The 13,506-nt window shown below is 50.9% G+C and overlaps 1 protein-coding gene across 2 annotated transcripts in view; it reads right to left on the reverse strand.

Moving 5' to 3' along the window:
* Positions 1–13,506, reverse strand: part of APPL2 (adaptor protein, phosphotyrosine interacting with PH domain and leucine zipper 2) — a 697,737-nt gene that overhangs the window by 354,681 nt on the left and 329,550 nt on the right. For both annotated transcript variants that reach the window (XM_069629945.1, XM_069629944.1), the window contains exon 7: positions 10,005–10,063. In XM_069629945.1, the coding sequence (XP_069486046.1) occupies positions 10,005–10,063 (59 nt within the window). The remainder of the gene's footprint in view (positions 1–10,004; positions 10,064–13,506) is intronic.

The raw sequence follows: 13,506 nt of genomic DNA on the forward strand, positions 1-13,506 counted from the left end.
AAGGCATCAGCAGCTGAGGTGTTTCAAAACATCATCAGGTGCGCCCTAGCTGACCTGAATGGAGTCCTAAACATCAGTGACGACATCCTGGTGTTCGCCAAGACGGAGGTGGACCACTTACGCAAGCTGGCCAGGACCCTTGAGAGACTGCAGTCATTGGGCCTGACGTTCCACAAGGAAAAGTGTGAGTTTCTGCGTCCGACGATAGAATTCTTTGGATTCGTGTTTAAAGTGGGGGGTGTGTCACCAGATCCAAGGAAAGTAAGACATCAAAGAGGCCCGACCACCTGAAAATGTATCGAAAGTGAGGAGTTTTCTTGGTATGGCGACGTACTGTGGTCGGTTCATCCAGAACTTGGCATCCAGATCAGAACCCTTGAGGGCCCTCACAAATAAACAGCATGGCACTGGGGCCCTCTCGAGCAGGTGGCATTTGAGGATATCTATGGCTTTCTTCGACCCAACACTCCGGTCGGAGATCATTGTGGATGCAAGCCCATTTGGACTGGGGGCTGTACTGACGCAAATTGGCCTGGATGAGAGCGTTCGCCCGGTAGCGTATGCCAGCAAGGTGCTGTCTGACACCGAATAACGCTACTCCCGGATTGAACGGGAGGCTCACGCTGTATTGTGGGGTGCAGGCATTTCAGACTGTACATCCTGGGCCGGCCTGTAACGGTCATAATGGACCACAAGCCCCTGCTTCCCATTTTGGCAGGGTCCTCGTCCAAGCCACCGGCGAGAATTGAGCGGTGGATGCTCGCACTCCTGGAGTATGGTGTCTCCTTAGTATACAGACCCGGTGCCAACAATGCAGCGGACTACCTGTCCCGTCATCCCGGGGATAGCAGCAATGATTCATCGGACACTTGTGCTGAGGAGGCTGATGACCATGTGCGGATGGTGGTGGAAGCGGACTCCCCGAATGCCATGCCCCTCGAGGACCTGGTGGCGGCAACAGCCCACGACTAGTGTTTTCAAATCCTGAAGACCACGCCTCAAGGTGTGGTTCCCGGAGCTGGAACGGAGGGTCGATGAATATGTGTCCGCCTGCGTCTGGTGTCAGGCGGCATCCCCGATACAACGGGAGCCGGCTATTGAGACCATGCCTGGAGGGACGCGACCGTGGGAGGTGGTGCATGCGGCCTTCGGGTCCACCACACTGGGTACACATTTCCTGGTGGTAGTGGACGAATACTCACGCTACCCGGAGGTGGAGTTTGTGGACTCGTTGCTTTTGAGCATGTGGTCGTAACCCTCGAGAAAGTATTTGCCTCTCATGGTTTTCTTCATACCCTGTGCTTGGACAATGGGGCGCCTTTTCAGAGTGAGGGGTACTCAGAACTGATAGACGGGTATGGGGTTCAACACCGGAAGATCACCCCGCTCTGGCACAGAGCCAACGGTGAGGTGGAAAGGCTGATGAGAACTCTGAATAAGACATTCCGGATAGCGCAGGGCCAAGGGCGCTGTCTGCAAAGAGCGCTATTTCAGTTCCTGAGAGTCTACCTTACCACTCCCCACGCATCGACGGGGGTGGCCCTGGCTGAGGCTCTCTTCAAACGGTGTCCTCGAGGGCTGCTGCCCGAGGTGGGCGAGAAGGAGCTTGGAGTGATCGACGACCAGCAGGTGGATCTCGATCGGAGGCTGTGGGTGGAGCAGGAGAATGCGAGGAGAGGGCTCTGCCCGCAATGCCTAGAACCAGGGGATGAGTTGCTCATATGAAATAGGCACCCCCATGGGAAGCTATCACTCCCGTATGAACCGGAACCGCTGGACATGGTGGCCGTCAAGGGGTCCATGGCGACGGCCTGGCACATGAGATCGCCAGGCACCAGGAATGTGAGCTTCTTTAAGAGACTAGGGGGACACTAGAACTGATCCACTTCAGGAACAAGAAAGCATGGAAGTCCTCGAAGAGAATGGAGGTACCGGCCCCCCATCCCAATCCCCAGCCTGGGGATTGCCGCCAGAAGGATCACCTGTGCCGGAGGGAGGTACCCCCAGAGGACTGGGCGAGGGAAACCCGTCCGCCTCATGACTGCGTCCTAGGACAAGTCTCCTGTGCGGTCCTGATGCCGTGGGTAGTTGTCAAGGAGATCCAGGGCAGCTGTGAATAAAGGGGTGCTGCAGGATGTTTTTGGTTAATTGCACTGTGTGACGATTAGTTGCACTGTTTGATGTGTTGTTGGTTTTTCGTTGGAACTGTTGATGCACATTTGTTTGTTCTCATTAAAAAGGAGGAGTGTGGTGCTATCCGCTTAAGGGGAGCGCATGCGGCAGCGTGACGTTGCACGCCGCCGCGTGCATTATAAATAAAGGGGGTGTTCCTGGCCGCAGTAGTGCGACCGGGGAGCCCGAGCAGAGCAGACGTGTGTGTCCCAGTCTGTGGGTGTTGGGGGCTCATCTACAGACTCCCAACAAACGCTAGGGTCCACGGAGGTGAAAGCTCCCCCGTGAAGGGCTTCAGTAGACCGGGCATCTTCTGGGGATTCAGAAGGCCCATGGAACCACTGCTATAATCCAGACCGCACAAGCCTGCCCGGAACCATGGAAGGGGGTGACTGTGTCCTCCAAGGGTCATGATAAACAAATACCGAGCTCTGTGGGTACACCATGCACCACAACCACTGCACAGAGTACCACTACACACTGGGGGCATTGTTTTCCCTTGCCACTGAGGTGGCTGTCTGATAGGGGTGTTGGGGCCTCCAATGGCAAGGAATCACAAGGCAAACCTGATTGTCTCTGCGTGTCCAGCAGCCACCATTTTGTCCTGCTACTGTGGGATATTCACTAAAAAAAAAAAAACTTTGTTAGAGGGACGTTATGGTTAAGTTGCACAACTAAAAACCTGTGAAATTCACTAAAAAATCTTTATGAACGTGACATTATGGTTCAAAGTAAAATCAAAAAAAAAAAAAACTGAAATTTGACAGTTATGGTAGGCTAAGCAACCATAACTGCCTGCACCACTGTGCACTGCTAACACTACCACCCAGGACATTTGTGATGTCATCTTTGATGTCCTGGGTGTTAGTCTTAGCAGTGCACGGTGGTGGCGCAAGTTATGGTTGCTTAGCTTACCATAACTGGCGAATTATGGGATTTTTCGGTTTTACTTTGAACCATAAAGTCCCCTTAACAACGTTTTTTTTAGTGAATATATATATGATACATTACTCACCGTAATCGTATTTCTGATGCTTGCATCTGCTTAGATTCACATGCTGTGCATAGGCCGACATCTAGTGGAAGCTGCAGAGTATTACAGCTTGTTTTTCGAAACTCGAAAATTGGGCGTCGACACAGGGCGTGCCAGTAATACTATCCCTAGTGTGACGTCCACTGTACCCATGATCCCTCACGCGTCTAGGACCCTCAGATTGTATTTTTTCTGACATGAGGTAGCATGAGGAGTAGCGTGAGTACAGATGATCCAAGCAGATAGATGATAGATAAGATAAGACTACAAGCATCCATGCGCCTTCTCTCAGAGGGGAGGAAGGGTGGGTCACATGTGAATCTAAGCAGATACAAGCATCAGAAATACGATTACGGTGAGTAATGTATCCCTTCTGAGGCTTGTGGAATCTGCTTAGATTAGCGAGCAGTGTTAGAAGGAGGTGGGATTTGAGAAGGGTCATGAGCAAATAAATGTCTTAGAACCGCTTGTCCCACTTGAGTATCTGTTTTGGAATGGGTGTCAATGCAGTAGTGCTGAGTAAAAGTGTGAATAGAGCTCCAAGTAGCTGCTTTGCAAATGGTGTCAAGGGGAACATTTGCAATGAAAGCCAGAGTGGCCCCAATGCCTCTTGTCGAGTGGGCTCTGGGCGTAAAAGGCAAAGTTTTGTCAGAAAGAGAGTAACACAACTGGATACAGTTGACAATCCACTTGGAGATGGCACCCTTAGAGACGCGATCTCCCTCTTTGCCTGTGGCTACGGAGACAAACAGTTGATCTGTTTTCCTAAGCGGTCTGGTCTTGTTTATGTAGTAAAGGACCGCCCTACGCACATCTAGGGTGTGTAGTTTAACCTCAGCCGAGCTTTGTGGGTTTTGGAAGAAAGCCGGAAGCTCGATGGACTGGTTTACATGGAATTTGGAAATAAAACTTAGGTGAGAACCTAGGGTGTGTCCGTAAAACCAGCTTATCCTTATGAATACTAAAGAAAGGATCCTGCACTGACAGAGCCTGAATTTCCATTCTTATGGATGTAATGGCTACGAAGAAGGCAGTCTTATAGGTCAGGTGTTTGAGACTTGTCTTATGCATGGGCTCGAATGGGGGGCCCATGAGTTTAGATAGCACCACGTTCAGGTCCCATCCTGGTGGTGGGTTAGATATAGGAGGATGAAGTCTCTTTACTCCCTCCATGAAGGCTTTAACCACGGGTACCTTCCACCACGACACCTTGCTATGTGAGGTGGTGTACGCTGACAGTGCTGCCAGGTGTACCTTTAGTGAGTTGAAAACCAACCCTGCATCCAGCAGGTAGAGCATGTATGTCATGATTGTGGAAGGAGTGCAATCAACTGGGTTGATTTGTTTATACTGGCACCAGATAACAAATCTCTTCCATTTGTCGAAGCAGCAATGCCTCGTGTTCGGTTTCCTAGACTCTTTTAGGATGTCCATACACCTCTGTGGTAAATTGAGATGTCCAAACTCTATGACCTCAGGAGCCATGTTGCTAGGTTCATGGAGTTGGGTTGAGGATGCACTTCTGACCTTGGTGCTGGGACAAAAGGTTGTACCAGCCCGGGAGTTTGATGGGATCGCACACCGAGAGTCTGCGTAGGTGTGGAAACCACGGTTGTCTCGCCCACATGGGAGCAACTAGGACGAGCGTCATTGACTCTCTGTTCATCTTGTTCACCACCTTCCTGATGAGGAGTTGGTGGAGAAGCGTACGCAAGCATCCCTGACCAGTTCATCCACAGGGCGTTCCCCAGGGAGTCTGATTGGGGAAACCTGGATGCGGATCCTGGGCACGGTTTGTTTTCGCTTGTGGCAAATAGGTCTATAGTGGGGAAACCCCACTGAGAGAAGAGATCTTCTACGATAACTCTGCGTAGACACCATTCGTGTTCCTCCGGAAGGGGATCTCTGCTCAAAGCGTCCGCTAGAGAATTGCGATCCCTTGGAACATGTTGAGATGACAGAAAGATGTTCCGTCTGAGTGCCCATATCCAAATTTTCTGGGCAAGTCTGGACAGATTTGGCGAACGAGTCCCTCCTTGCTTGTTGAGGTAGAACATGGCTGTCGTGTTGTTCGTCCGGATTTGTACCAACAGGTTCAATAGGTGGGGCTTGAACGCTTGAAGTGCTCTGAAAACTGCCAGAAGCTCTAGCAGGTTGATGTGATTCTTGGCCACTTTGTGAGACCAGAGACCCTGAGCTGTGTGGTGGAGATGGTGAGCTCCTCATCCTGTCAGGCATGCGTCCGTCGTGACTACCGCCTGTATCTCAGGATCGTAAAAGGGTTTCCCCTTGGATAGATTGTCTCTCGTCCACCAATGGAGGCTTTGTACAAGTGTTGGCGAAACAACCACTAAATCGTCCCACTGACCACTTGCCTGAGACCACCGTTTCGCCAACCATTCTTGCATGGGACGCATGCGCAGGCAGCATGGGGGACCAGGTAAATACATGACGCCATCATGCCCAGCAAACGCATTGCTTTGCAAACTGTTATCTGGCGACCGGTTTGATATTGCGGAATTTGCAGTAGTATATTCCCTCTTGAGTATTTAGAACAGCTCCTAGGAACTGCTGCTTGGAGGTGCTGGGCACCAGACTTGATTTTTTCTCGTTTATGGAGAAGCCCAATTCAAAGAGGAGGTCGATAGTTCTTTGAATGTTTGTCCTGCAAATTACTGGGGTCTACCCCGTGATGAGCCAGTCGTCCAGATAAGGGTACACTGGGATTGCCTCCCTGCGTAGGTGTGCCGCCGCCACCGCCAGTACCTTGGTGAATACCCTTGGAGCCGAGGCTATCCCGAAGGGCAGTACCTTGAACTGGTAGTGCTGACTGTCTACCTTGAAGCGCAGATATTTTCTGTGCGCTGGGAACATGGAAATATGAAAATAGGCATCTTTCATATCCAATGTTGCCATGTAATCCCCCTTTTTTAGGAGGGGAATTACCTCTTGGAGGGTAGTCATGCGAAATTTTTGGGGCTTGACATACTTGTTTGCAGGCCGTAAATCCAATACTGGGCGCATTGTTAAATCCTTTTTTGGCACAAGGAAGTAAGTTGAATAAATACCCTTGTTTACCTGGTGTCCCGGGACGAGTTCTATCGCGTCCTTTGCGAGAAGAATTTCGATCTCTTCGAGTAGGATCTTCTGGTGGTCTAAGGAGTGTATTCTTTGTCGTGGAGGGTGGTTTCGGGGACGCTCTAGGAGTTCTATGCAGTATCCTGTGGACACTGTGGACAGCACCCATCTGTCTGATGTGATCCCTTCCCAAGCTTGGGTGAAGATGGAAATGCGTTCCCCTACTGGGGATGCGCGAGAAGGGACCCTGAACGGAGCGTTACTGTTTTGGTGGAGGCGTGCCCCCTCCTTTATTGGGACTGCCTCTACCCCTACCACGACCTCTTTTGTTACCCCTGCCATAATTGGGGGTAGACTGCTGGTTAGTGTTCCATGTAGTACCCTGGCCTTGGGAATAGTTAGAGCCTCTTTGTGAGTTTTGTCTGCGAGGCCGACGAAAATTGCCATTCCCTCTCTGGTTAGGGGGTTTGTTGCCCTAGGGACTTGAGTGTCTCGTACTCGTCCTTGGCATTCTTTAGTGCGTCCTCGACCGCCTTTCCAAACAATAGATCCGGCTCCACCGGCTTATCTATCAATGATGCTTGGGTCTCGGCCTTGAAACCAGACTGCCATAGCCAAGCATGCCTCTTGATGACCGTGCTTTCAGCAATTAATCTGCCGGCGTTATCCGCGGCATCAAATGTTGATTTTAAAATGCAACCTGATACGGCTCTCCCCTCTGCCGAAACTTGTGCCAATTGGCTTTTTAAGGGTTCTGGGGCGGAGTCTATGAGAGCCGCGACTTCCTCCCATTGATGGCAGTTGTAACTAGCCAGCAGGGTGGTGGAGTTGGCAATCCTTGCCTGGTAGGCGGAAGTGGAGGCTACCTTCCTGCCCAAGCCATAAATCTTCTTGCTCTCCTTGTCGGGGGGAGCTTCGGACGTTGACAAGGGTGTTCCCGCCCTCTTACGGGTGTTTGTAACAACCAAGGAGTCCGGTTTGAGATGTCCCCTTATGTATAGTGGGTCAGATTGGGCTGCCCTGAAAAGCTTTTCAATTCTGCCCTAGTGAGATTGGGGTTAACCAGGGAAGGGTCTATCCTCCTTTGTATTGACCTAAGGATAGGGATGGCCTGAGCAACAGGTCTCCTCTCTCCCACCAGTTCCTCTGCAAAGTCCCTCTCTTCCTGAGCACCTTGGGTGTCAATGTGGAAGTGCTGTGCCGCTCTGGACAGGACCTCATTCAGGAGAGGCTGGTTGTTGACCGGGGAGTCGGTAACCGGGGGCTCTTTCTCTACTGGGGAATCTACCCTGTATGTATCTGGGTCGTCCTCTTCCTCCTCCTCCTCCCCCTCCTCCTCCTCCTCCTCCTCTTGGTCCTAATCATCCCCATAATAGCCTGTCCCAGTTTGTTCTTCGAACATGCCCACGTCTGGATCCTCAACAAAGGATGGATCTTCCTGGTATTGAGAATAGGGTTGTATATAGAAGGGGTTTGAAGCTAGAGTTGGTGCTTCACCCCGGGATTTTCTACTTGGGGTATTGGATCCTTTGAGCCTGAGGGAGTTGACCCTTCTGGTGTATAAGAGAGAAAGTGTTCCGGGTTCTTGGCATAGAAATCTGCCAATGATGACATCCTTGACATTACTCTGTCTATGTCCTCACTGGACCATTCCTTTGAACTGGGAATAACTTTCCTGGAGTGCTTTCTCCGTTTTATCCTGGCTAGACCTACTGGCCTGAACAGGGGCCTTAAGGATAGGGGTCTGAGACATGTCCGTCTGTTTAGGTGGAGTAGAATGTAGTTTTGGAGAGGAAGTAGGCTGGGACTGCTTACTTCGTTGTTTTCCCTCCCTCCCTGTGGGTGGAAGAGTGCTTCCCCGACTTTTGGGCCCTATCAGAGCTTTTCGATGCCTGGCGAAATTCGGGGGTAGAGTCCCTGTCTCTGGAGAGTGTAAGGGAATCGGTAGCAGCCTTGCCGCTGCCTGCAGACGCCAACTCCTGGAGTGCGGCTTGGGGGTAGAGATCGGTGTCGTCCTGCGACGACCAAACCTCAGTCACTAAGGGGAGCGAGGCACTTTTAGCAACAGTGGAGGGTTGCTTGGTGTCATGAGGCGATCTCGAACGCCCAGAGGACACCAACTCGGTGGACCGTTCGCTACATGCCTCTTGCCGAGAACTCGACGTGCGCGTCAAGTCTCGGTTGGACTTCTGTTTGCTGGAAGTGGTGTGGGTAGCGCTCGTGTCGCCAGGGGTCTTCCCCATAGCTGCCCTGCCGGACAACCTTCCGATGTCTGGGACTTGCACTTGGCTGTCCATCGACGCCACATTGCCCTCGCCGTCCGAAAGTACGGCGTTGCTGCCATCGCTGAAGGCACCCTCCGCGGCCATGGCCTCTTGTCGCCTGGCGTGGTGGGCCCAACGCTTTGTCGAACGGTCCTTAAGGGTCTTTGGTTTAAACCGACTGCACGCTCTGCAATTCGCCTCGGGTGGTCCCTCGGCAAGCAGAGGTTACACGTGGCGTGTCTGTCAACCCAAGGATACTTGCGGTTGCACTTGGGGTAAAATTGAAAGGGGGTACCCTCCATACGCACCCTATGGCAGCGGGCTAGGAGTGTAGGAATATAAGTAATGTACCTATATTAAACAGAGTCCAGAGGTCTTCCGAGGCCCGGGCCGAGGCCAGAGGCCTTCCGAGGCCCAAATCTGTCGCTGTAGTCCGACGGTTGAATTTTCTCCGATCCGGCGTCGAATGTCGATGTTCGGAGACTCGACGTAGAGGTGGAATAAACGGGGAAATATATAACAATATTAGCAAAATCTGACTAAGTCAGGGAACTCTGCTCAGTGATTCCGACCAGCATGGCGGAAAAAAACAATCTGAGGGTCCTAGACGCGTGAGGGATCATGGGTACAGTGGACGTCACACTAGGGATAGTATTACTGGCACGCCCTGTGTCGACGCCCAATTTTCGAGTTTCGAAAAACAAACTAATACTCCGCAGCTTCCACTAAATATCGGCCTATGCACAGCATGTGATCTAAGCAGATTCCACAAGCCTCAGAAATATATATACACACAAAAACATATACATACACACAACACACACACTGCGGGGTCTTGATTGTCCCAGAGAAACCGTGGTTCTTCAAAGCCCCAAGCGCAAACTTCTTACAAACTGCCAAGTGTCCCACCAGCGGTTGGGCTCATGGCACCCTACGCCGAGCACGTGTATGTGAACCACCGTGGAGGGAGAGTCACAGGAAGTGCATGGGGAAAGCGGTGGCCAGTATGTGCCAAAGGCGGCCACTGCCAGACCATCACAAAATAGCAACAAAATAGGGGGAAAATATGAAGCCACACCGTGAAGGCAACTTTCCCCCTCCAGGCAGACAAAAGGGGGTGGAGAGTAGAGCCAAGAAGGTGGGCGCCAGGCCGGCACTCCGCGAGCCATGCAAAGGCTCCTGCTTCCATTCCCAAAGTACGGGGGGGGGGTGCAGGCACATAGCAGCAAAGGCTTATACACTTGTATTATTGGGATTAAGACTGTTCATTTGAAGAAGAACTTGCAAAACATTTCAGGATGGTTTGGGATACTTACGGAAATCTGTGCAGTGATAAAAGATAGAAGTTAAATTCCTCGTAATGAAATAATCCATTAGAAATTAAATGTGTACATTTAGAATGCGGCATAACTACATCAAAAAAACGAGGAAGAAATGTCAATGCAGGAATTTTTCACCTTTTCATTTTCTCTTCTTTTTGGCAACCGGCTGTACTTTGCCATGGAAATGTCATGTTCTAGAAATAAGAAATATGTTATTGTTATTTCACACAAATAAAGCACATTCTAGATTTAGAGTAAATGAACAGCTTTTCTTCAACCAATACCACTGGTCTATAGTGTGCATCAGTAGGCAGGTGGCATCTTCACTGACCTATGCTTGGCTGCTCAGTAGGCAGGTGGCATCTTCACGGACCTATGCTTGGCTGCTCAGTAGGCAGCTGGCATCATCACACACCAATGCTTGGCTGCTCAGTAGGCAGGTGGCATCATCACGGACCTATGCTTGGCTGCTCAGTAGGCAGGTGGCATCATCACAGACCTATGCTTGGCTGCTCAGTAGGCAGCTGGCATCATCACACACCAATGCTTGGCTGCTCAGTAGGCAGGTGGCATCATCACAGACCTATGCTTGGCTGCTCAGTAGGCAGCTGGCATCATCACAGACCTATGCTTGGCTGCTCAGTAGGCAGATGGCATCACAGACCTATGCTTGGCTGCTCAGTGTGCAGGTGGCATCTTCACTGACCTATGCTTGGCTGCTCAATATGCAGGTGGCATCATCACTGACCTATGCTTGGCTGCTCAGTGTGAAGGTGGCATCATCACTGACCTATGCTTGGCTGCTCATTATGCAGGTGGCATCCCACTGCCCTATGCTTGGCTGCTCAGTTTGCAGGTGGCATCACAGACCTATGCTTGGCTGCTCAGTAGGCAGGTGGTATCATCACGGGCCTATGCTTGGCTGCTCAATATGCAGGTGGCATCATCACTGACCTATGCTTGGCTGCTCAGTGTGAAGGTGGCATCATCACTGACCTATGCTTGGCTGCTCATTATGCAGGTGGCATCCCACTGCCCTATGCTTGGCTGCTCAGTTTGCAGGTGGCATCACAGACCTATGCTTGGCTGCTCAGTAGGCAGGTGGTATCATCACGGGCCTATGCTTGGCTGCTCAGTAGGCAGGTGGCATCATCAAGGGCCTATGCTTGGCTGCTCAGTATGCAGGTGGCATCATCAAGGGCCTATGCTTGGCTGCTCAGTATGCAGGTGGCATCATCAAGGGCCTATGCTTGGCTGCTCAGTAGGCAGGTGGCATCATGGACCTATTCTTTGCTGCCCAGTGTGCAGGCGGCATCATCACTGACCTAGGCTTGGCTGCCCAGTATGCAGGTGGCATCACGGACCTATGCTTGGCCGCTCAGTAGGCAGGTGGCATCATTACGGACCTATGCTTGGCTGCTCAATAGGCAGGTGGCATCATCACAGACCTATGCCTGGCTGCTCAGTAGGCAGGTGGCATCATCACAGACCTAGGCTTGGCTGCTTAGTATGTAAAATCTCACAAACATTTGCCAACCAGATTCAGGCACCATTGAAACTAGTACCTATTTGGAATGTCAGAATCTAAACAGTACTAAGGTCGAGCCATTTTGAAAACAGCATCATTGCTGGTCTCTACGTTGCTGGCCATCATGCAGATATTTTAATAGTAAAAATATTACAGGTCAAGGTGCTTTGGAGCCCAAACAAGATGGCAGTCAGCCTGTGAAACTCTGGATCTTTCAGTCTCTAAATCAATCATATTTTATTGGTTTTTAGTGTTAAAGACATACCAATACAAACATAATAATGGAAACAGATAAACAAACAACTACAGTCTTCATATGATACAGTGCATAACACTTGACTGGATGGGGTGGAGCAAAGTTCAGGTGTCTCGGGAAGCAGGGGGGGTCACATACAGAGATCGCTGTCCCTACAGTGGTGTAGCGGACCAGTTACGGCAAAGTGCTGTGGGTCATCAAGGGAGTTTGTGGTCTGCACTGAAGCGCATGTCGCTCAGGAGGGCCTTCCAGGAGTCCAAAGTGCCACTCGCCGCATCTCCACCAGAGTTGGCTCCTTCCTGCCAGGCCCTGGTTTCGGCCGCTGTCCATCTCTCCATTTCCCTCAACCAGCGTTCATGTCTGGGGCCTGCTGGCGTCTTCCAAGCCATTGCTATGGTTCTTTTTACTAGAATACATGAAATGTCCATCAGCTTTACAACACGTTTGAGTTTGCTTGCTCTGGGGTATGTCCCTAATAAGCATTCCCCAGGTGTCCATTCATACCTTCCCATTCCGGCGTCTGTGCAGGTCTGTTTGGCTTTGGACCACAGTGCCATCACTTTAGTGCAGGTCCAGAACATATGGATCAAATCGGCTTTGTCGTTCCCACACCATGGGCATGCTGGAGAGGCCTTTTTATTAAAGGAAGCCACCCTATGGGGGGTCATATATGTCCGATAAAGGACGTTTAGCTGAATCTGTCCGAATCTGGAGTTTCTCGACACTTTCTTGGGGAATATTAATACTCTTTCCCATTCCTTGTCTGTGAGCGTGATTTCAAGATCTGCTTCCCATCTCGCCTTCAGTGCCGCTCCTTTGGGGTTAGGTTTGTCATTAAGCCTGTTGTAGAGGCTGGAGATTGGTCTCCAGCCGTCCGCAAGGTTGTACATTTCTTGTAGCAGTGGGTCTGGGGTGGGTTCCTCTGGCCAACTGCTCCACTGCTTCTTGGCGGTCTGCTTGAGCCGGTGATACCAGAGAAACTGACCACTTGATAGCCCTTCGTTGGCCTGTAGTGACTCAAAGTCTCTGAATTCCCCTTCTTCGAACACATCTCCCCATGAGTATATGCCGGCTTCTTCCCATCTCCTTGCTGTGGGTAGGTCTGCCTCTGTTTTGCACACATCAACCAGAATGGGATTGTCTGGAAAGTACGGATATTTCACCTGCCTGATGTAGCAGGTCCTGGCCCATATCTGCGTGCCAAGTCCAACGATCTGGGGGACTTCCTGGGATTGTCGGAAAGGGTTCCATAGAGTTTCCTTGGGGGTTATCTTGGTAGAAGATTGTAGCAGGAGCCCCAGTTCAGCCGAAGGTTCATCTGAGAGCCACTTCGTCGTGTGGCTGAGTTGGGCCGCTAGATAGTATAACTGAAGATCCGCAAGTTTTATTCCTCCCTCTTTATGTGGCAGGGACAGAGTAGCCAATGTTAGTTTGTGCCTATTAAGTCCCCACAAAAAGTCCTTGAGGATTGCCTCAAGCTTCCGGAAAAAGGGCGGTTTAACGTAGTGGCTAATGTTCACAAAAAAATACAGAAATCGGGGAAGAACCATCATCTTGACAATCGCTGCTCTTCCTACCATTGCCAGTGGGAGTTTGGACCAGAATTTTATTGATCGGCGAAGAGTGGTTATTGCAACTTCAGTGTTGTGCTCATGTGTGAGCATCGGAGTGCGGCTCACGTTAATACCTAGGTACCGGAACTTGTCATGTTGCCACTTATCCCTATAGCTGGGAGATCAGTCACTGCTATGCCTCTCAGACCGGCCAGGAGGAATGCGGAGGATTTATGTCTGCTGAATTGTATCCCAGAGTATTTTGCGTAGTTATCAAGTACCTCTAGTGCGGTCAGTGCA

The sequence above is a fragment of the Ambystoma mexicanum genome, chromosome 12, assembly GCF_040938575.1.
Source record: "Ambystoma mexicanum isolate Mex_15411 chromosome 12, UKY_AmexF1_1, whole genome shotgun sequence".
Taxonomy (NCBI): Eukaryota; Metazoa; Chordata; class Amphibia; order Caudata; family Ambystomatidae; genus Ambystoma; species Ambystoma mexicanum.